At 46.1% G+C, this 21,432-nt stretch overlaps 1 protein-coding gene across 2 annotated transcripts in view; it reads left to right on the forward strand.

Moving 5' to 3' along the window:
- AK5 (adenylate kinase 5) overlaps positions 1-21,432 on the forward strand; it is a 283,050-nt gene that overhangs the window by 235,762 nt on the left and 25,856 nt on the right. For both annotated transcript variants that reach the window (XM_063624158.1, XM_063624159.1), the window contains exon 13: positions 13,457-13,648. In XM_063624158.1, the coding sequence (XP_063480228.1) occupies positions 13,457-13,648 (192 nt within the window). The remainder of the gene's footprint in view (positions 1-13,456; positions 13,649-21,432) is intronic.

Genomic DNA, 21,432 nt, shown 5'->3' on the forward strand with positions numbered 1-21,432 from the left:
AGTTGTGTTTCCTTATCCTGGATTTGGTCACAGTCCCATCATCACTGAACCGATTACTGAGGCCGAGAGGGAAGGAGAGGGAATATGCTGGCTGGCCCAGCCTGGAGGACCAGGGAAGGATGGGAAGGGAGGAGGGAGCAAGGGCACCACACCTGAACCACACAGGGCAGGAAAATTACCCCCAGGAAAAGTAGGGCTGCCCTTACAAGAAGACGGGGGAATGGGTGCTGGACATGCAGAATCAGAACTACACACCACCCTCCCACTATCCTCCCACCATCCCACCTCCCTGCCTCTCCTAGTGAGGAGGGTGGGTCAGGGACACTCACAGGGGAGCAGCAGTAAGTCAAAACCATTGTGGCTGCCACGTATTGAATCCACTCCGGGCCAGATCCTGTGCCTACACTTTATAGAGAGTACCTGTAATCTTACAAGTCCAGTCAAGAAGGGAACAATTGGCCTCGTTGTTAAACAAAGACTGACTTGAGAACCTAAAAGAAATTCATATTTATAGAGATATCTCTTTAGACTAGTTTTGAAACATTTTTCATATACAGTTTTCTCGTTTTTTTTTTTTAATAACATTTTTAGATAGATAGGGGAAGTATTGTCCTCATGTTAAGGGTGATGAGTGAAGCCCAGAGAGGGTTAATGACTTCCCCATGGCCACACAGCTGGTGACAACTTACTGGTAAGTGCCAACTGCTGGCAGGACTAAGATTTTGCAGGACCCATCGCCATCCACTTCTAGTAACATTGATTGAGGTGAATTATACTTGTGTGTCTCTGGGGGTTTACTCTGACCTCCTTCTGAGCCTGTTTCATTTAACTTCCTTACACAGTGTCAAAATACTTCAAGGTCAATTGCTCATCTTCCCCTACACTTCCTACATGAAACCAGAGTCAAAGAAAACATGTCTAGGTCTAGTTGGCATGGGTGGACCCTGGACCCATTCTGGCTGTCCCTCGACTCCAGAGCTTCCATCAGCAAGATGGGGGTGGGCAGGGAGAAGTGGATTTGCAGAGCAGAGCCCAATGACTGTGGAAGTTTTAGGCAGTTGTTGATGGGGGACACTCACATGCCCAAGTTCTAATGAGCTTTTTCCCATGAAACAAATTACTTCAAAAGCACAAACTTCAATATAAATCAACTAGTTTTTTACAAAATGGAATTGGGAGCGTTATTCTACTTTTTAAATAATTGTGGTAAAATAGACATAACAAAATTTGTCATCTTAACCATTTTTAAGTGTACAGTTCAAGGATGTTAAGTCCATTCATATTGTTATGAAACCATCACCACCATCCATCTTGAGAACTCTTTTTATCTTGCTAAACTGAAACTCTACCTACTATTTATTTTATTTATTTTTATTTTTGGAGACAAAGTTTTGCCCTGTTGCCCCGGCTGGAGTGCAGTGGTGCAATCATAGCTCACTGCAGCCTCGACCTCACAGGCCCAAGCAATCCTCTCACCTCAGCCTCCTGAGCAGCTGGGACTACAAGTGTGCACCACCACACCCAGCTAAACTTTTTGATTTTTTTGTAGAGATGGGGATCTCACTCTGTTACCAGGGCTGGACTTGAACTCCTGGGGTCAGATGATCCTCTCACCTCAGCCTCCCAAAGTGCTGGGATTACAGGTGTGAGCCACCGCACCTGCCTGAAACTCTACCCTCTCCCTCCTTTCCCCAGCTCCTGACAACTACCATTTTTCTTTCTGTCTCTGTGAATTTCACTATTCTAGGTACCTCTTACTTCACTTAACAAAATGTCCTCAAGGTTCATTCATGTTGTAGCACGTGTCAGAATTTCCTTCCTTTTCCGGGTCAAATAACATTCCATTGTATGTATATGCCACATTATTTTTATTCATTCACCTATCGATAGAGACTGGGGTTGCTTTCACTTTCTGGCTATTGTGAATAATGTTGCCATGACTACGTGTGTACAATATCTGTTCAAGTTCCTGCATTAGTTCTTTTGGGTATATACCCACAAGTGGAATTGCTAGATCATATGGTAATTCTATTTTTAATTTTTTGACGAGCCACCATACTACACATATACATACATACTACCAGCCATAGTGGCCACACCACTTCACATTCCTACCGAGGATGCATGAGAATTTCAACTTCTTCTCACCAACACTTGTTATTTTATGGGTTTTTCTGATAGTGGCCATCCTAATGGGTGTGAGGTGGCATCTTATTGTGGTTTTGATTTGCAGTTCTCTAATGATTAGTGACACTGAGCATCTTTTCATGTGCTTTAAATGAAGTTTTTTTTCTTTTTGTTGTTGTCTAGTTGTAGGAGTTCTTTATATATTTTGGATAGTAACTCCTTATCAGATATATGACTTACAGACATTTTCTTTCATTTGATAGGCTGTCTTTTCACTCTTTTGATTGTGTCCTTCGATGCACAAAAGCTTTTCATTTTTGTGTAGTTCAATTTATCTATTTTTACTTCTGTTGCCTGTGCTTTTTGTCCTGTACAAGAAGTTATTACCTAATCCCCATGAAGCCTTCCGTCCGTATTTTCTTCTAAAAGCTTTGTAGTTTTAGCACTTATATATTTAGGTATTTTGATCCAGTTTGTTTGTTTGTTTGTTTGTGACTGAGTCTCACTCTGTCACCCAGGCTGGAGTACAGTGGTGCAATCTTGGCTCATCGCAACCTCTGCCTACCAGGTTCAAGCAATTCTTGTGCCTCAGCCTCCCGAGTAGCTGGGACTACAGGCAGATGCCACCATGCCTGGCTAATTTTTTTGTACTTTTAGTAGAGACGGAGTTTCACCATGTTGCTGAGGCTTGTGTTGAACTCCTGGCCTCATGTGATCCGCCTGCCTTGGCCTCCCAAAGTGGTGGGATTCCAGGCGTGAGCTACCATGCCCAGCCGTGATCCATTTTGAGTTAATTTTTTATATATGGTGTCAGATTATTTTGCATATGGATATCTAGTTTACCCAATGCCATTTGTTGAAAGAATATTTTCTCCTACAGAATGATCTTGACATTTATCTTAGTCCATTTGCATTGCTATGAGGAATACCTGAGGCTGGGTCATTTATAAAGAAAAGAGGTTATTTTGGCTCATGGTTCTGCAGCCTGTACAGGGAGCATGGCATTGGCATCTGATCCCGGTGAGGCCTCAGGAAGCTTCCACTCACAGCGGAAGGCGAGGGAGAAGCCACTGCATCACATGTTGAGAGAGAGATGGCAGAGGCCCCTGACTCTTTTCTATAATGACATCTTCCACGAACTCAGAGAATGAGAACTCAGTCATTACCATGAGGATAGCACCAAGCTGTTCATGGGCAATCTGCCCCCATGACCCAAACACCTCCAACTGGCCCCACTTCCAACATTGGAGGTCACATTTCAACATGAGATTTGGAGGGAACAAATTCCAAACCACATTAGCATCCTCGTGAAAAATCATTTGACCATATATATGTGAGAATTTATTTTTGGACTGTCTATTCTATTGGTCTATATATCTGTCTTTATGCCTGTACCACATTCTTTTGATTACTGTAGCTCAGTAATAAGTTTTGAAATCAGGAAGTGTGAGACATCCAGCTTTGTTGTTCTTTTTGGTGATTGTTTTGGCAATTCAGGGCCTCTTGAGATTCTATATGGTTTTAGAATGATGTTTCTATTCCTGGAAAAAAAAAAAAAAATTGGGATTTTGATAGGGATTACATTAAATCTGTAGATCACTTTGGGTAATATCGACATCTTAGCAATATGAAGCCTTCCATGGATTGTTTTAGATTTTGTTTATTCTAATCTTCTAGCCAACGTCTAGGCTGTGGATAAGTCCCTAGGGATACATTTTAAGTAATTGAGGAACAGGAGTATTTTTCTTACACCACCTTAGAATCAAGGCCTGTGCAGGGCTGGGGAGTTGGAGGGGAAAGGAAGAGGAAGGTGTGGTACAGCCGTTGAGAAGCTTCCTGTCTATGAGGATTGGCAGTTGTGTAAGCATGACACTAACATACAATTGTAGATGTGTAATAACTGCTGCAGGGTCAACAGTGTTTCAGGCTTTTCCCACTTACCTTGCCCTTGAACTTAGGTTAGAAGAGCTCTGAGAGAGCCTCCAGGAAAGTCAGGACAGGTCCTGCGCGTGTTTGGAAGTGATGGGAATAAAAGTCTTTTTTTTTCTTTCTTTTTTTTTTTTTTTTTTGATACGGAGTCTCGCTCTGTCACCCAGGCTGGAGTGCCGTGGTGCGATCTCGGCTCACTGCAAGCTCTGCCTCCTGGGTTCACGCCATTCTCCTGCCTCAGCCTCCCGAGTAGCTGGGACTACAGGTGCCCGCCACCACACCTGGCTAATTTTTTGTATTTTTAGTAGAGATGGGGTTTCACCGTGTTAGCCAGGATGGTCTTGATCTCCTGACCTTGTGATCTGGCCTCCTCGGCTTCCCAAAGTGCTGGGATCACAGGCTTGAGCTACCGCACCTGGCCAAGTCTTTTTTTTTTTAATTGCTCTGAGAGGTGGTAGAACATTCTTTTGAAACCCTCAAATGATCGAGGACAAGATGTCTAGTAAATAAATAAGGTCTCTCTCTCTCTCTCTCTCTCTCGGTCAACAACAACAAAATTAAATTATAATCCTTCTTCTTTGGGGAATTTTAAAATTGAGTCTGAAGGCAAACCCCAGAACTTAGGCCTATGGGGTTCCACACCATTTTGAGCAATGACAGCCCTGGAGCTTCCCAAGGTGGAATCATTAAAGCATGTTACTCATGTACTCTGGAGTCAGAAAATCTGGGTTTTCACCTGTCATTTATTATGGAGATAATAATTCCTGTTAACACCTATTTAAAAGCTTTTGTAAACATCAGATCATACAACATACATAAATGTCTTCTAAGCTATAAAAGTTTATAAAATATTATCTAGTTTAGCATCACTCATTTGTTAATCACACCTCATACAAGCCTCTAAAATTCCTGCTCCATCACCACTTCCTTCTTTGCTTAAAACCCAATTAGGGTGAGCTCAGAGCTCTATGCAGCCCATTTGTCTGTCCTCTGGCCTTTGGGTAAGTATGAATTCAAATGGTCCATGTGATCTTCCCTAAAGTAAAGCAAAAAACTTCCTCTCCCACCGTGGTCCCCATTCAGACAGGTTTTAGAATGTGGCAGAGAAGAAGCCTAACTAGAACTAAGGAACAAGAAAGTCATCAACATGGTGACTGTACGGTTACACTCAATGCTAAAATTCATGATGCCATTTCAAACAACACACAGGTGATCCATTTCATTACTGAGCATACAACCCTTAAGTGAGATTTTAGACATCTACAAAGATGATTTCTTACATACTGCTGGGAGGAACTTACACAGATCAAGAGTGACACTGATTTGTCCCTGGGTACAGTAACTTTAGAAGATTCTAGTATCAATTAAGCAGGTGTGCAAGAGAACACATCCAGCCCTCCAGAATGAGCTCCTGCTTTAAACCTGACCAGATGGCCGGGCACGGTGCCTCACACCTGTAATCCCAGCACTCTGGGAGGCCGAGGCGGGCAGATCACCTGAGGTCAGGAGTTTGAGACCACCAGACCAACATGGCGAAACCCCGTCTCTACTAAAAATACAAAATTAGCTGGGCGTGGTGGCACATGCCTGTAATCCCAGCTACTTGGGAGGCTGAGGCAGGAGAATCGCTTGAACCCAGGAGGCAGAGTTTGCAGTGAGCCAAGATCGCACCACTGCACTCCAGCCTGGGCGACAGAGTGAAACTCCACCTCAAATAATAGTAATAATAATAAAACCTGACCAGATGAACAAAGATGCTGCAAACACAGAATGAGCTACTGTTGACTCATTAATGCCCTGCAGGGCCCTTCATTTGTAGCTCCCTTCCAAATTACAAGCAAGAAATTCATTTGAAATTTGACAAAGACAAATGCAGACATCTGATTTTCCCCAGAGATTTGAAGTAATCAGCTTGGTTGAAAGCACAGTATTTCCCCTAGTGCGCCAGGCCTGCAGCTATGTTTGAGGTCCATTCAAGCCTGGAGAGGTTTTAACCAGCCCACAAAAATCTCACCAGCCTTTCTGTGTCACCGAGATTGATGTGTCCGATGCATTGGACCATCAGTTCCTTTAAAAATTCAGTTAGTTAGGCTGACACTTTTGCATACCTGTAGCTGAGTTCTCCGAGATGCGAGGTCCTTTGAGGATTTCCTTGGCCACTGCATATGACATCGCTAAAAGTCAAATGCAAACTAATGTCCACAGCTTAAGGGTAAGTCTATGTGTGGTTTCTGTTACCTTCCTATCTTCTATTCCCCAAGCTGGTTTTATCCCTGTTGAATTACAACCTATACCTTCAGTTTACAGCATGATTTACTGGGGGAGGGGCTGTGTATATGTACATGTATGTATGCATGTATGCATGTAGATGAGTGTAACAAGGCAGAAGGAATATGAGGGAGGAGTCAGGGTTTCAAGATCACCATCCTCATTCCCCACTCCAGCTGAGAACCCCTGGTTATAGTGACTCTGGTGTGAACAGGCCTATATTTGGAGGCTGGCTTTGTAATTTGTTGGCTGGTAAGCAAGTCAGCTAACTTTGTCGATCTCCATCTCCTCTTCTATAAAATGTTGGTTGGAAATACATACCTCAGTGATTGTTGGGAAGATTGGATGGGATCCTTGACAAGTGCCTTTACACATTTATAAGCCTACATATGGTGTTCAATAAATCTTTACAGTTTTTTTAATAATGTGTATTTTTTCTGACTATAGAAATAAAAATTATATAGTATGAAACAATACACAAAAATATAAAGCAAAGAATAACTAACCACCCAGTGATAATACCTATTAACATTTGATATATGTTCTCCCCAAGCTTTGTTCTGCCCATTTTTGCATAGTTAAAATCATACAGAACGTAGGAATAGTAATTATTTTTTGAGTACTTACAATGTGCCAGGTACTGAACTTGATGCTTTACACGTCATTTGATTAATTTTTACAGTCCTACTTAATAGGTGTTAGGACCCCATTTTATAGGTTCTTTTTTTTTTTTTTTTTTTTGAGACGGAGTCTTGCTGTGTCCCCCAGGCTGGAGTGCAATGGCGTGATCTCAGCTCACTGTGACCTCCGCCTCCTGGGCTCAAGTGATTCTCCTGCCTCAGCAGCTGGGATTACAGGCGCCCACCACCACGCCCAGCTAATTTTTGTATTTTTAGTAGAGATGGGGTTTCACCATGTTGGTCAGGCTAGTCTTGAACTCTTGACCTCATGATCTGCCCACCTCGGCCTCCCAAAGTGCTGGGACTATAGGTGTGAGCCATTTTATAGATTCTTACTGTCTTGAGAAGGGCTCTGTGCTTAGCCTGACTCCCTGGTGTGAAATCAAAATGCTTTCCTGTATTAAGCCAATCTCATACTCAACACCAGCCAAATTAACCACATATTAACAGAAGTCATATTAACAGAAGTCATATTAACAGAAGTCATATTAATGGAAGTAGAATGCATGGGTTTGCTCTTGGCTTTTCCCTCCCAAAAGACTCTTAGCTGAAATTCTGCCTTTAGCCAGAATATGTACATAACTCTCGTGGAGGTGGGAATGATGGCTTCACAGTGATCCCTCTGCTTCACTACTCTCAACTATCTCATGACACTTCATTGACGACCAGTGTTTCTGTTTATAAGTGTATTCTAATCTTCAGAATGAGCTCTTCACACACACACACACACACACACACACACACGTGCACATACGCACATATGCACAAAGTTTGAGTCTGGCCAAGGGAATGTCCAGTTGGTTTGTTCTAGTTGTTTAGAATTGTGGGGAGCCCTGGAGGCCACATAGGATTTTTCACTTGAGATGTTTCTGCTCTTCTGATTCCTGGTTCACTGCAGAACTTAGAGCTGCGTAATGGTGTGTGGGGGAAGGAGGTATATATCAGTTGAGTAGTATTACTATCATTAGGGTTGTGTATTCAGGAATGCTGGAATGACCCAGATATTCCTCCTCTAGTGAGGTTCCCCCAAGGGGACATACCTCAAGGTGAGAGCAAATGAGAAATAGGCACGCCACTTTCTTTTCAGCCAGGGCCCTTTCCTGCCAACGCAGGGAGCCTCTGGTAAACATGCTGGAGCATGCGACTTAGGCTAAAAGCCTGAGTGAGGTCGCTGACTCTTTCTAGACCTAAATCTGACCAGTGGGATACTTTACAGGTCAAAAGGATGACTATGTTGCCAAGCCCACCTTAAATAACATTAGCTCCCATTCATGTAGTGTTTGAAGTGAGTCAGGGGCTTTACATGTACAAACTCATTTAACCCTCACAATAGTCCTGTGAGTCAAACACTATTATTATCCTCATTTTTAAATGAGGAAACAGAGGCATACACCAAGAATAAGATAGTTGTTATTCTCAACAAAGAGAGTTCCGGGATGGCATGGAGAGCTCCCGCCCACTGGTAAGCATGGCCTAACCCCCATTCTGACTTAATCAGAAGAAAACTAAGGTGGGGGTGGAGGCAGAGGGCAGGAGGGCAAACTTCTCCTCCCGCTCCACTTGCTGGAATGACCAAAGCAAAACCATGATCACAGTCCACAGTGCTCATGCCCTTGTGCTGCTGGGCTGCCCTCATGCCCTGAGGGGTGCAAGGATGAGCATGGTCCTGTGTCCGGAATTGGTGGGTTCTTGGTCTCACTGACTTCAAGAATGAAGCCGTGGACCCTCGCAGTGAGTGTTACAGTTCTTAAAGGCGGCGTGTCCGGAGTTTGTTCCTTCCGAGGTTCAGATATGTTCGGAGTTTCTTCCTTCTGGTGGGTTCGTGGTCTCGCTGGCTCAGGAGTGAAGCTGCAGACCTTTGTGGTGTTACAGCTCATAAAGGCAGTGTGGACCCAAAGAGTGAGCAGCAGCAAGATTTACTGCAAAGAGCGAAAGAACAAAGCTTCCACAGTGTGAAAGGGGACCCCAGCCAGTTGCCACTGCTGGCTAGGGCAGCCTGCTTTTATTCTTATCTGGCCCCACCCACATCCTGCTGATTGGTCGATTTTACAGAGAGCTGATTGGTCCATTTTGACAGGGTGCTGATTGGTGCCTTTACAATCCCTGAGCTAGACACAAAAGTTCTCCAAGTCCCCACCAGAGTAGCTAGATACAGAGTGTCCACATAAAGGTTCTCCAAGTTCCCACCAGAGTAGCTAGATAGAGTGTTGATTGGTGCATGCACAAACCCTGAGCTAGACACGGTGCTGATTGGTGTGTTTACAAACCTTGAGCTAGACATAAAGGTTCTCCAAGTCCCCGCCAGACTCAGGAGCCCAGCTGGCTTCACTCAATGGATCCCACACTGGGCCGCAGGTGGAGCTGCCCACCAGTCCCGTGCTGTGCCCCCACACTCCTCAGCCCTTGGGTGGTGGATGGGACTGAGCGCCCTGGAGCAGGGGGCGGCACTCCTCCGGGAGGCTCTGGCTGCGCAGGAGCCCAGGGTGGGGGGAGGCTCAGGCATGGCGGGGGCTGCAGGTCCCGAGCCCTGCGCTGCGGGGAGGCAGCTAAGGCCCGGCGAGAAATCGAGCATGGCAGCTGCTGGCCCAGGTGCTAAGCCCCTCACTGCCCGGGGCTGGTGGGGCCCGCCTGCGGCTCCAAGTGCAGGGCTCGCGGAGCCCACGCCCACCCGGAACTCTGCGCAAGCGCCCGCAAGCGCCACACACAGCCCCGGTTCACGCCTGCGCCTCTCCCTCCACACCTCCCTGCAAGCTAAGGGAGTCGGCTCCGGCCTTGGCCAGCCCAGAAAGGAGCTCCCACAGTGCAGCAGCGGGCTGAAGGGCTCCTCAAGCGGGGCCAGAGTGGGCGCCAAGGCCAAGGAGGTGCCGACAGCGAGCAGGCTGTGAGGGCTGCCAGCATGCTGTCACCTCTCAGTCCTACTAGATACCAAGAGGCAACAGAGGCAGCTTCTGAAAAATAAAATAAGTGAGTAGCCACCCCACCCCACTCGCTCCCTTTCCCACGGCCCCATCCTCCTCTCCTGGTTCCATTTGGCCCAGTCAGCTTCTTGCCCAAGCCTCATTCTGAAGGCCCTGGCCGTCTCCATCAGGGTGAGGTCACCAAGCTTTGGGGTTACATGCATCTGCTTCAGGCCTGTCACTCACTAGTCCCTAGTGACCTTGGGAAGGTTAACTTCTGAGGGCCTCCATTTCCTCATCCTTAAAGTGGGAATAATCATACTTCCCGGCAAGGGCGCCAGAGGGCTTAAGGGATGGCTGTTTGTAAAGCCCTTAGCACAGTGAAGCATAGCCAGCTGCTGAAATGTTGCTGATGGCATCTCAGCAGCCCTTTCAAGGGCACTTGTGCTCTAACTGAGGTCCCCTGAAAACCAAAGGCCATGGAGAATCCAATGATGCTGGTGCCAGAACCCCAGGGTGCCAGCGGGGTGATGTTGGGGGCAGGCCAATGTTCCCAGGTCTCTGATTCATTCAGCCAAGGGCAGAGTTCTTTGCTCGCCTGCTTACTTGATGTTGAAAACTAACTACAGTCCGGTGAAAACAGAGCAGAGCTGGGAGCCAGACAGCTACTCCAAGGGACCTTCTAATGATACACAGCAAAGCATTTTGAAAAAAATTAAATGGTATCTCATTCAAACATTTCAAAAAAATTTTAGGTATTAAAAACAAATGGTTCAGGTCACTTCCAAATAGAATAACTGATCGATAGCTTTTTATATAGGAAGAGAGTGCTGATTCCAGGAGAGAGAGGTTAAGGTCAAACAAACCCCCTAGTTTTGGCACAGGAAAATGGCTTGGCAGAGTAGCTTCTCAAACTATGATGTTGTGAAGACTCACCTAGGGATCTGGTTAAGATGCAGACTCTAGGCCGGGCGTGGTGGCTCACACCTGTAAACCCAGTACTTTGGGAGGCTGAGGTGGGCAGATCACTTGAGGTCAGAAGTTCATGACCAGCCTGGCCATCATGGTGAAACCCCATCTCTACTAAAAATACAAAAATTAGCCGGGTGTGGTGGTGCACACCTGTAATCCCAGCTACTTGGGAGGCTAAAACAGGAGGATTGCTTGAACCTGGGAGGCAGAGGTAGCAGTGCTGCACTCCAGACTGGGCTACAGAGCGAGACTCTGTCACAAAAAAAAAAAAAAAAAAATGCAGATTCTGCTTCAGTAGGTCGTATGTTGTGCCTGAGAGTCTGTATTTCTAACAAGCTTCCAAATGACATGCTGCTGGTCTGCGGCCACACTTTGGGAATCAGTGTGGAAGAAAAAGCTACCTCTCTGCCCCATGCTTATTTTGGTCTAAAAGGTCATTTGCTGCTGGCTCCTGCTCAGTGACACAAAATCTCTGTTTGTACCTGTGTCCCTGAATTATCTTTCCTGTCCCCACGAGTGGCCTGAAAATGACCTCACAATTGGAAAAATCGCCTGGCTTTCTCATGCAACCCTAGCCCGAAGTTGTTTTAGGGGGAACATTAAGCTGCCTCCCAACCTCGCCCTCTGCTGGTGAACAAGGGTCATTTTTTTCCTAAACCCTCACCCAGCCTTTCTTGCTGCACAAATGCTCTTTTTTTTCCTTCCAATTAATGCAGACAGAAAAGTCGCATGACCTGTTCCAGAGGTTATTGCACTGTTGTCGATTTTGGAGAATGTTTCCACTCTGTTCCTTAAAGTACACCCCTCAGAGGAGGTAGATAAATGTTTGACCAACACTGTCTGGCAACTCACGATATTGTGAGTTCTCCGTGTTTCCTAAACATCCTCTTCTTGACTGAACTTTGTTCTCATCCCACCCCACACACTTTCTACAGTGGTGGCAAGCCTTCATTTACTCACAGCTCGAATGGGGCAAGGTCAGGGTGAGTAATGGTTTCCTTTGATCCAGGGTTGGAGGAGGATGCAAAGTAAGCATGTCCCAGAGACAAAAGAACATTTAAGAGAAGGATATGGAGATGGGGAGACTCATACCACAGATCATACCACAATCACTCATTCATTAAAACATTTCTTCATCACCTACCGTGTGCAAGACTTGGGACTAGGAGCGGAGAATTCTTAATCCCCGCACGCGGGGAACCTAAGCCTCACAGAGGAAATAAGCGTAACAGTGAATCATTAGTGAGTGTCTGTCGTATGCCAAGGAGCATACGTACCTTATTTAATTTTATTTCATCCTCACAGCAATCCTATGATCATCCTCATTGTATGAATGAGAAGACTCAGATGCAGAGAAGTTGAGTCAGATTTCTAGTTAATGAGGAAGTCAGTTTAAATGAACAATATGTAAGTCTGGCACAGTGGCATGTGTGTGTAGCCCCAGCTACTCCGGACGCTGAGGCAAGAGGATCACTTGAGTCCAGGAGTTCAAGACTGTATAGTGCACTATAATTATGCCTGTGAATAGCCATTGCACTCCAGCCTGGGCATCAGAGTGAGACCCCATCTCTTACAAAAGAAAATAAAATTAAAACTTTAAAGAACAATGTGTTATTATCTGTCATGGTTCTGGAAGTTATGGGGCTCAGCGGGCTGGTTCTTACTTGAGGTTCCTTATGCAGTTGCACTCAGACAGTGGCTGGGGCTGAGATCCATATCTGGAGCCAGGGCTGGGATGTCTAAAACAGTTGGGGGCTGGTAGGGCATCTCCGTCCACATGGCCTCTCCACATGGCTAACTTGGGCTTCCTCTCAGCCTGGCAGTCTCAGGATAGTTGGACATCTTAGATGGCAGCGGACTGCCCGCTGCAGCGAGTGTTCCAGAAAACCAGACAGAAACTGCAACATTTCTTGTGACCTAGACTCTAAAAGCATGGGCGTTATTTCCGCTGTAGTCTGTTGGTCAAAACAGTTACAGGTCAGATTCAAGGTGTTTCTGTGTCTCAGTGGGAGACTAGCTTACAAGTAAAGTGAGATAACGAATTGATGAAGCCCATCCTGGAGACAAGTCATGACGCCGGGGTTTGACCCTAAGCAGCCTGACTGCAGCCTCTGTGTGCTGAAGCATTATGCTCCACTCCCCTGACACAGTACAGGCACAGCCACAGAATGCCACCTGTGGCTGTTAAAAGATACCACGGTGGCTTGAAGGAGAAGTGATTAGCTGTGCCTCAGGTGGTCAGGAAAGGTTTCACATTAGAGGAAACACCCCCTCACACATACATACTCCTTTCTTCTCAGTGCAGAAGAAGACAGTGGCTGCAGTGGGTGGCATATACGCCCCTGCATCACGTGAGGTGGCCTAAAAGCTGAGCGCAAGAGACAGCTCTGAGGCAGCGTGTGGAAGGGAACTGACCTGGAAGGGGGGAGCTATGGAGTCCAGTCCCAGCTGCACCACAGTGTAATGCTGGGACCTTGAAGGGAACCAGAAGGCCAAGAAAGGAGAAACCAGAGGCCCTGGGCCTTTCCAGAACATCAGCAGGGTGAGGTTTCTGACTGTGTTGTGCTCCACTCCCATCTCCAGATTGGAGACCCACACTTGGTGATCTGTATGGACTGCTCGGCAGACACCATGACCAACCGCCTTCTCCAGAGGAGCCAGAGCAGCCTGCCTGCGGATGGCGCCACCAAGACCATCGCCAAGCGCCTGGAAGCCTACCACCGAGCGTCCATCCCCGTGATCGCCTACTACGAGGCGAAAACACAGCTGCACAAGGCGAGTCGCTTCACTCTCCCCTCTGAAATGAGCCACTTAACTTTTTTTTTTTTTTTTTTTTTTTTCTCCACGTAAGGAGAAAAAGCTGAGAACATTTTAGTTAAGGGATCTGGGAATTAGAACTCCGTGCAGCTGCAGCCCTGGGGCCTAAAGGCCCAGCACAGTGGCTCACGCCTGTAATCCCAACACTGTGGGAGGTCAAGGCGGGTGTATTGCTTGAGCCCAGGAGTTCAAGACAAGCCTAAGCAACATAGATCCCCGCCTCTACAAGAAATTAGCTGGATATGGTGGCACATGCCTATAATCCCAGCTACTCAAGAGGCTGAGGTGGGAGGATTGCTTGAGCCCCAGAGGTGGAGGCTGTAGTGAGCTGAGATTGTGCCACTACACTCCAGCCTGGGCAACAGAGCAAGACGCTGTCTCAAAGAAAACAACAAGAATTTGGACCAAAATATGAATCCCTTACTCTTCACTTCTATTTCAATCAAAATTAAATATCTGTCATCATATAGACCATAAAAAGGTGCTTATATAATTTTCACAGATGCCCTTATAGTTGCTGAAAACAACTCTTTTTTCCCAAAAAAGAGAGGGAGGGAGAGAGGAAGGGAAGAAGGCAGAGAGGGAGGGAGGCATGGATGAGACGCAGGCTCTGCCACTGACTCTGGACTGTGAGATTATTCACTAGAGCTAAGATTCAATGACTTTGAATTTCTGTAATTTTACATCATTCACAATTGGCTCTTGGCTCCTTTGCCTCAATTTCTTGTGATAACCAACATTTTTAGAAGAAGCTGCATATGGGGCCAGGAAAGCAGGTAATGAAGATAGTGTGAGGAAATGAGTGTGTCGACCTAGCGATCATGAGCTCTCTGCTGAGTCACCATCAGTTTCATGAATTTGGGAAAACTGCCCAGTCCTCATCCTTCCACTCATCCCATAACTGTGTATCGGGCACCCATAGTCCATCAATTGCACTAGTGGTTTGGATGCAAATAAATAAGATTCTGGAATCCTTGCAAAGCTTAGGGTTTCAGTAGGAGAGAGAGACAAATGTGTGATCACGCAATGAGATCAAAGCAAGCACGGAATGTGTGGCAAGGGCCCTTTCTTCCAGTGTAAGGGGAAAGGAAAGGATCCAGGAAGGTGGCCTGAGGAGGGCTCGGCTGAGTCTCTGAAGTGGGGGTGCACGCCACACCAGAGAAGCCCCAAGTGGAGAAGGTCGGGAAAACCAAGTAACTCCACGAGGCTGTGACATAAAGTGCCAAGGAAAAGAGGGGTAAGAGATGGAGATGGAGAGGCAAGCAAGGACTAGATCAAGATGGATCATATGTAGGAGCAAATAATTGTCCTGTGAGTGATGGGAACTACCAAAGGGGCAGGAATAATCAGGATTTCAATCTAGAAAGCTCAATCCATCATCCTTATGGGGAATGGATGCAAGAAGGTAAGGCTAGGAGACCACTGAGAGGCTAGAACAGTATCCAGGAACAAATCCATAAGGATGACAGAGTGAGCTTTTGTCCAGGAACAAAATCCTGAGGACTCGAACCGGAGAAGGGAGAGTGGGATCTCTTGCTGTTCACAGGATAAGAGACATCATCAATAAATAACAAACTCGTCTCTGAGGAAGCTACATTACTGATTCCTTGGGGGGAAAACCATTGATAATGAATTCTTATCTTCTAACTGTTAATGGTCCGCTTTCCAGAATCCTAAGAAACACTGGGTATAGAAGTCTGAAAGATGCCTCTGCATTTAGCTCAGAGGTCAAATATGTGGCATGAGAGATAGCATCCCCTACCTCCTATCCATGGCCATTGCTAGTTGATCCCAGCACTGTTTCTCAGTAACCAGATGTGGCCTGAGAGTGTTTGTCAACACAGCACTCCGGGCAGCTACTGCCAATTAATAGGACTTGATGTGCAACATGAGACTTATTTGTTGTGCTTTGTATAACCTCTGGCTGCCACATTTTTAAAATAAAGACTTCGATCTTTAAAAACAGGGCCAAGTGCAGTGGCTCACACCCATTATCCCAGTTCTTTGGGAGGCCAAGACAGGAGGATTACTTGAGTCCAGGGGTTTCAAGACCAGCCTAGGCAACATTTTGAGACCCTGTCTCTCCAAAAAATGCAAAAATTAGCTGGACGTGGTGGTATATGCCTGAGGTCCCAGCTACTTGGGAGACTGAAATGGGAGGATCACTGGAGCCTGGGAGGTCAAGGCTGCAGTTTGCCATGATCACACCACTGCACTCCAGCCTGGGCAACAGAGCAAGACTGTCTCTCAAACAAACAAACAAAAAAAAAGTGTTTTTGTTATGTAAGAGCAATGTCTTAAGAATTCAGGGCTGCAAAGGCCTTCCCAAAATTAGATTGTCTGGTGATTTCCACCTTTTGAGCAGCCTGGAACATACACAGAAGTTACCCAGGTAGAAAGATTTCTTCCATCTGGGCACCGTGGCTCACGCCTGTAATCCCAGCAGTTTGGGAGGCCAAGGCAGGCTGATCTGCTGAGGCCAGTAGTTCAAGACTAGTTTGGCCAATATGGTGAAACCCCATCTCCACTAAAAATACAAAAATTGGCCGGGCGTGGTGGTGCATGCCTGTAATCCCAGCTACTCGGGAGGCTGAGGCAGGAGAATCACTTGAATCCAGGAGGCGGAGGTTGCAGTGAGCCGAGATCACGCCACTGCACTCCAGCCTGGGTGACAGAGGGAGACTCCATCTCAAAAAAAAAAAAAAAAAAAAAAAAAAAAAAATTCCTGGTGTGGTGGCACGTGCCTTTAATCCCAGCTACTCAGGATGCTAAGGCAGAAGAATTGCCTGAACCCAGGAGACAGAGGTTGCAGTGAGCTGAAATCGCGCCACTGCACTCCAGCCTGGGTGACAGAGAGAGTCCTGTCTCAAAAATAAAAAAATAAAAAAAAAGGTGTTTCTTCCACTTTTAAGATTTGTAAAGGTGGGAAAATTCCTAAGTAATTCAGGATTTAACCACTTTTAGGGTTGGAAAATTCCTCTTAGCTCTCTGTTGTATTATTCCAACCTGAATTCTACAGACTCACAAATGACTGCTCATGAGTGCAGGGTTGAGTTCTCTGACAAATCTGATTTCTGGAATCTTACTTAGAGCTTTCTAAGTTAGTGGTGTCCAAAAGACCAGATTACAACACATTTAAAGATTTTCATTGGCTTTTATTCATGATTCTAGAATTGGGCAGACCTCAGGACCAGAAAAATGTTTGAAGAATAAGCCGCATGGTTAAGCAATATTTACGTTTAGAAAACAGAAGTGAGGAACTGAGGTTAATTAGTTACAGCCTTACGTGAATCAGCTGGCTACCTACTATTGACTTCAGCTCAGCTGCTCAGCTGCTGGAACTACCAAAACTCAGCCATCTGTTACAGTGTGTACATCCAAGTTGTTTGTTTCATCTAGCACGGATGTTGGGCCCAGAACAGGAGCCTAGTCCAAACCAATGGCCTCCTACAAATGTTATTTAATGGTGGAAAAGAGGTTTGCAGTCCTCTGGCTCATCTCTTCAACTTCCCCTGCATTTTGGAGATGCTGGCAGCTGGGTCCGTGGTGAGGTAACATCATTATCCACTGCACAAATATGTAAAACCTCTCCAGCCCGGACTGCAGAGCAGCGTGAGCTTCAGCCTTCAGGACTCCCAGAGAGCCTCAGGGAGGCTGCTTCATCCCACTGCCCCTGCCCAGGGCCATCCCCTACCCACACAGCTGCAAAGATGAACAGTCCCCCCACACACCTAGCATAGAGACAGTGTGTGCTGGGCCCAGGAAGCTGAGATTTGCCTGCAGGTACCCGTGGGGTTTGCCAGTAGCTAGGGCGACAGAGCGGGGACTGCAGGAGAAGCAGGGGAGGGGACAGGATTGTTTGCCGCTGGAGAGGGAGAAAGCCGCTGGCCCATTCTGTTGTCTGGTCTCTGGGTTTTTGCCCAGTCCTCTTGCATCAGCTTAATCTCCCTTGGTTTCTAAGTAACAGCTTGTGGCCTGCTCCTGTGATGCTGTTTGGATTGTTTGCCCCTCCTCCCTGTTGTTTTACTGGACCCAAGACAGGGCTGCTCACCCAAGAGGACCTCCGGGTCACTTAAGGCGCTTTCTTAAAACTAGGTGGGGCTGGTGAATGCACTTCAAGAAAGCAAGTGAGACGGATCAGCAGTTCTGTGAGATCTATTTAGGAATTAAAGCCACAGGGTGGGCCAACCCATGCAGCCCACAAATAGGCCACAGGCACCGCCCTCAGGCCTCTACCCAGCAATGCTGACACTGAACCCATCAGCTGACGCCCTCCATCCCCCACTCCATGACAGTCAGCCCTTTGGCCACCAGCTAGCTAAGGGAAGTGCAGCAAAATTTCAAACAGATAATTTTTAAAGCAAAGCAGAATTTATACAGCCACTCCCTTATTCTTTATGTCATCATAATGCCATCCTTGTACAATAAAGTTAGAACTTCTTGTAATGTGCACACCAGAGATGGAAGTATATGTGATACAGGTGTATCCCTTTCTGCCTGTTTTCCTCCCTCTCATAAAGCAGAAGTTTGCCCTGCATCCGAGAAAGAATTAGAACCGAACTTTCTTCCATTCCATCCCCTACCTCCCTACACTTGGGCCAGGCAGCGTTCGCCAGTCATGGCGCTTCCTACCAAGTCTGAATACTGCCTCAGAAACTTGCTCAACACAGCAATATTGACCCTCACTCCCAGCTGACTAGAATTAGCCTACAAGAAGAAGTTTTCTTTCACCTTAGTGAGATCATTTATTATGGCATAAGTAACTGAAATGTAGCATTTGGGGATGAAAAGCACAATTACCAGCCAAAGACTCCTTGGGGGCTGGCGGGGGGAATGTGGGCCTGTGCATCAGAAAGCCCCAGGCACACTTCCGTCAACTTCGGTGAGTCATTTTACTGCTTCACCTCTCAGTTCTTCTTCCTAAAGTGGATAGAACACGATCTACTAGAATTGACCAAGTCTATTATTATAAAAGTAACACATACTTGCTTTATAAAATATAGAAAACTGGTCAGGTGTGGTGGCACATGTCTATAATCACAGCAGTTTGGGAAGCCAAGGAGAGTGTGGCTCACTGGAGCTTAGGAGTTCTTTTTTTTTTTCTTTTTTTTTTTTTCTTTTTTTTTTGAGATGGCGTCTCGCTCTGTCGCCCAGGCTGGAATGCAATGGCGCGATCTTGGCTCACTGCAACCTCCACCTCCTGGGTTCAAGCCATTCTCCTGCCTCAGCCTCTTGAGTAGCTGGGATTACAGGCACCCACCACCACGCCCAGCTAATTTTTTGTATTTTTATTAGAGACGGGGTTTCTCTTATGTTGGCCAGGCTGGTCTCGAACTCCTGACCTTGTGATCTGCCTGCCTTGGCCTCCCAAAGTGCCGGGATTACAGGCGTGAGCTACCGTGCCCAGCCAGGAGCCTAGGAGTTCTTGACTATCTTGGGCAACATGGCAAAACCCATCTCTACAAAAAATACAAAAGTTAGCCAGGCATGGTGGAACACATCTGTGGTCGCAGCCACTCAGCGGACTAAGGTGGGAGGATCATTTGAGCCCAGGAGGTCGAGGCTGCAGTGAACCAAGATGGTGCCACTGCACTCGCCTGGCGAGATCCTGTTTCCAAAAAAAGAAAAAAGAAGCAAAGAAAATATAGAAAACTAGGTAGTCCCACCACCCAGAGGCAAACATTGTGGGGCGTTTTCACCACATCTTTTTGCTGTGAATTTTAAAACATGATTGTGATTGTAGGTAATACTGAGCCAGACTCCGTGGTTGTGGGTAACAGGTGCCAACTCCCACTGGCCTAACCTGAAACACAGAACTTCACTATAAGGTTAGAAGATCAAGGCTGAGGCCCAGCAGGCCCCAGAAGGCGTGTGGGATCAACCCTGAAAGGCTCCCATGCTCCCCACTGCTTCACAAACACCGTTTCCTCCTCTCTAAGCCACGTTTTTTTTCTTTCTCTGGCCTACGAGCCAGAACATGCCCACCTGACAGCTTTCGCATTTGCACATTACCACGGCACGCTCATTCCCAGCTCCAGATTCCTGAGAGAAATGACGTGGTTGGCCTTGCTTTGCTCAGGGTCTCCTTGGCCCTCTTAGCTATGGACAGGCAGCTGGGGTTACAGGGGGCTTTTTCGTTTTTTTCTGTAATTTATCGAGCGCATATGGTACGTGTAGGACACGACACTTGGTGCTGGGGACACAGCAGTCAACGTGACAAAGCCCCTCACTGAAAAGAGAAAAACAGGCCAGGCGCAGCGGCTCACACCTGTAATCCCAGCCCTTTGGGAGGCCAAGGCAGGCAGATCACTTGAGGCCAGGAGTCCGAGACTAGCCTGGCAACATGGCAGATGTCTCTACTAAAAATACAAAAATTCGCTGGACGTGGTGGTGCACATATGTAATCCCAGCTACTGGGGAGGCTGAGGCACGAGAATTACTTGAACCTGGGAGGCGGAGGTGGCGGTAAGCCAAGATCACGCCACTGCACTCCGGCCTGGGTGACAAAACGAGACTCGGTCTCAAAAAAAAAAGAGCAAAACAGTATACAAGAAAATCAAGCAACCTCTAACAAGTTCTGTGGATAAAACAAAACAGAATGCGTTGTTGGGAGTGTGCACTGTGGGCAGCTGTTTGGAAAGTCTGAGGAGGTAGCATTTGAATTAGGACCTGACTGATATAAACATGGTTACCTGGGACTCTTCCCTGTGAAGCAGATGGAGGACAAGGAATACCCAGAGAGAAGGGCTTGTTGTGAGTTGAGAGAAACCACAGAAATAGCTATCTCAAGTGGCATAGACAGAATTGTATCAAATGATATTTATAGCCTCTTTTTTTCCTAAGTATAAGTAACAACTACACATTGTTTAAAAAAGAAACAAACTAGAAAATTTAAGAATATAAAGGTAAACATTGAAATTATTCAGAATTATTCCACCCAAAGATAATCACCAATGAACATTATATTTCCTTATATTTTTTTTCCCATTTTTTTATGTACATTTTGTTCATGGCATAATTAGCCCAGAAACACCCCAGGCCATAGATGAAGAGGGCCTGGTAACAGATTATATCTGTCCCTGCGTTATTTGCTACTCTTAACTGATTAAGAAGAGAGCCCAGTGACTCATTAAACATGAGTTTTACAGACACAGAAAATCAAGTTCCTTGGCAGTTCTGCTTTTGTAGAGGAGATAATAAGCTTTTTTCCTCAGTGATTCTGCTGCTGCAATGTCTCAACTTCGTAAATAGTGTGACCGTCTCCATTAGGTCCTGAAATGCAGTGGTCCTCATTCTTCTGGTCAGCATGCTGTCAGGAGAAGCCCTATGAATTGAGGCAAGAAGAGTGAGAAGTTTCTGCAGTTTCTGGTATTACTGAGGAAAGTGGAAGCAGAAGGTACCTTAAGGTCACATTTCACCGCTTGGTTGCAAAATCTACTGGGTAATTCATAACTGACTGGATCTCCAAGTTTGGAGTCTGACACAAGTAAAGGAAAACCCAAAATTACTTTTATACCTTGAATTCTCTGTACTAAATTCTTAATTTTGATTATTCTTTCACTTGGCTAAAGTGACTCAACTAATTTTTAGTTCAATTTCTCAGTGAATATCTGAGAATGCCATTATAGTGACTTCACACACAAATGACAGTTTCACTGGACATAATTTAAGTCATAATTATTTTTCTACCAAAAGTCAGTAAACATTGCTCTATTGTTTTTTTTATTGTTTGTTTTGAGACA

The sequence above is a fragment of the Symphalangus syndactylus genome, chromosome 12 (genome assembly GCF_028878055.3).
Source record: "Symphalangus syndactylus isolate Jambi chromosome 12, NHGRI_mSymSyn1-v2.1_pri, whole genome shotgun sequence".
NCBI lineage: Eukaryota > Metazoa > Chordata > Mammalia > Primates > Hylobatidae > Symphalangus > Symphalangus syndactylus.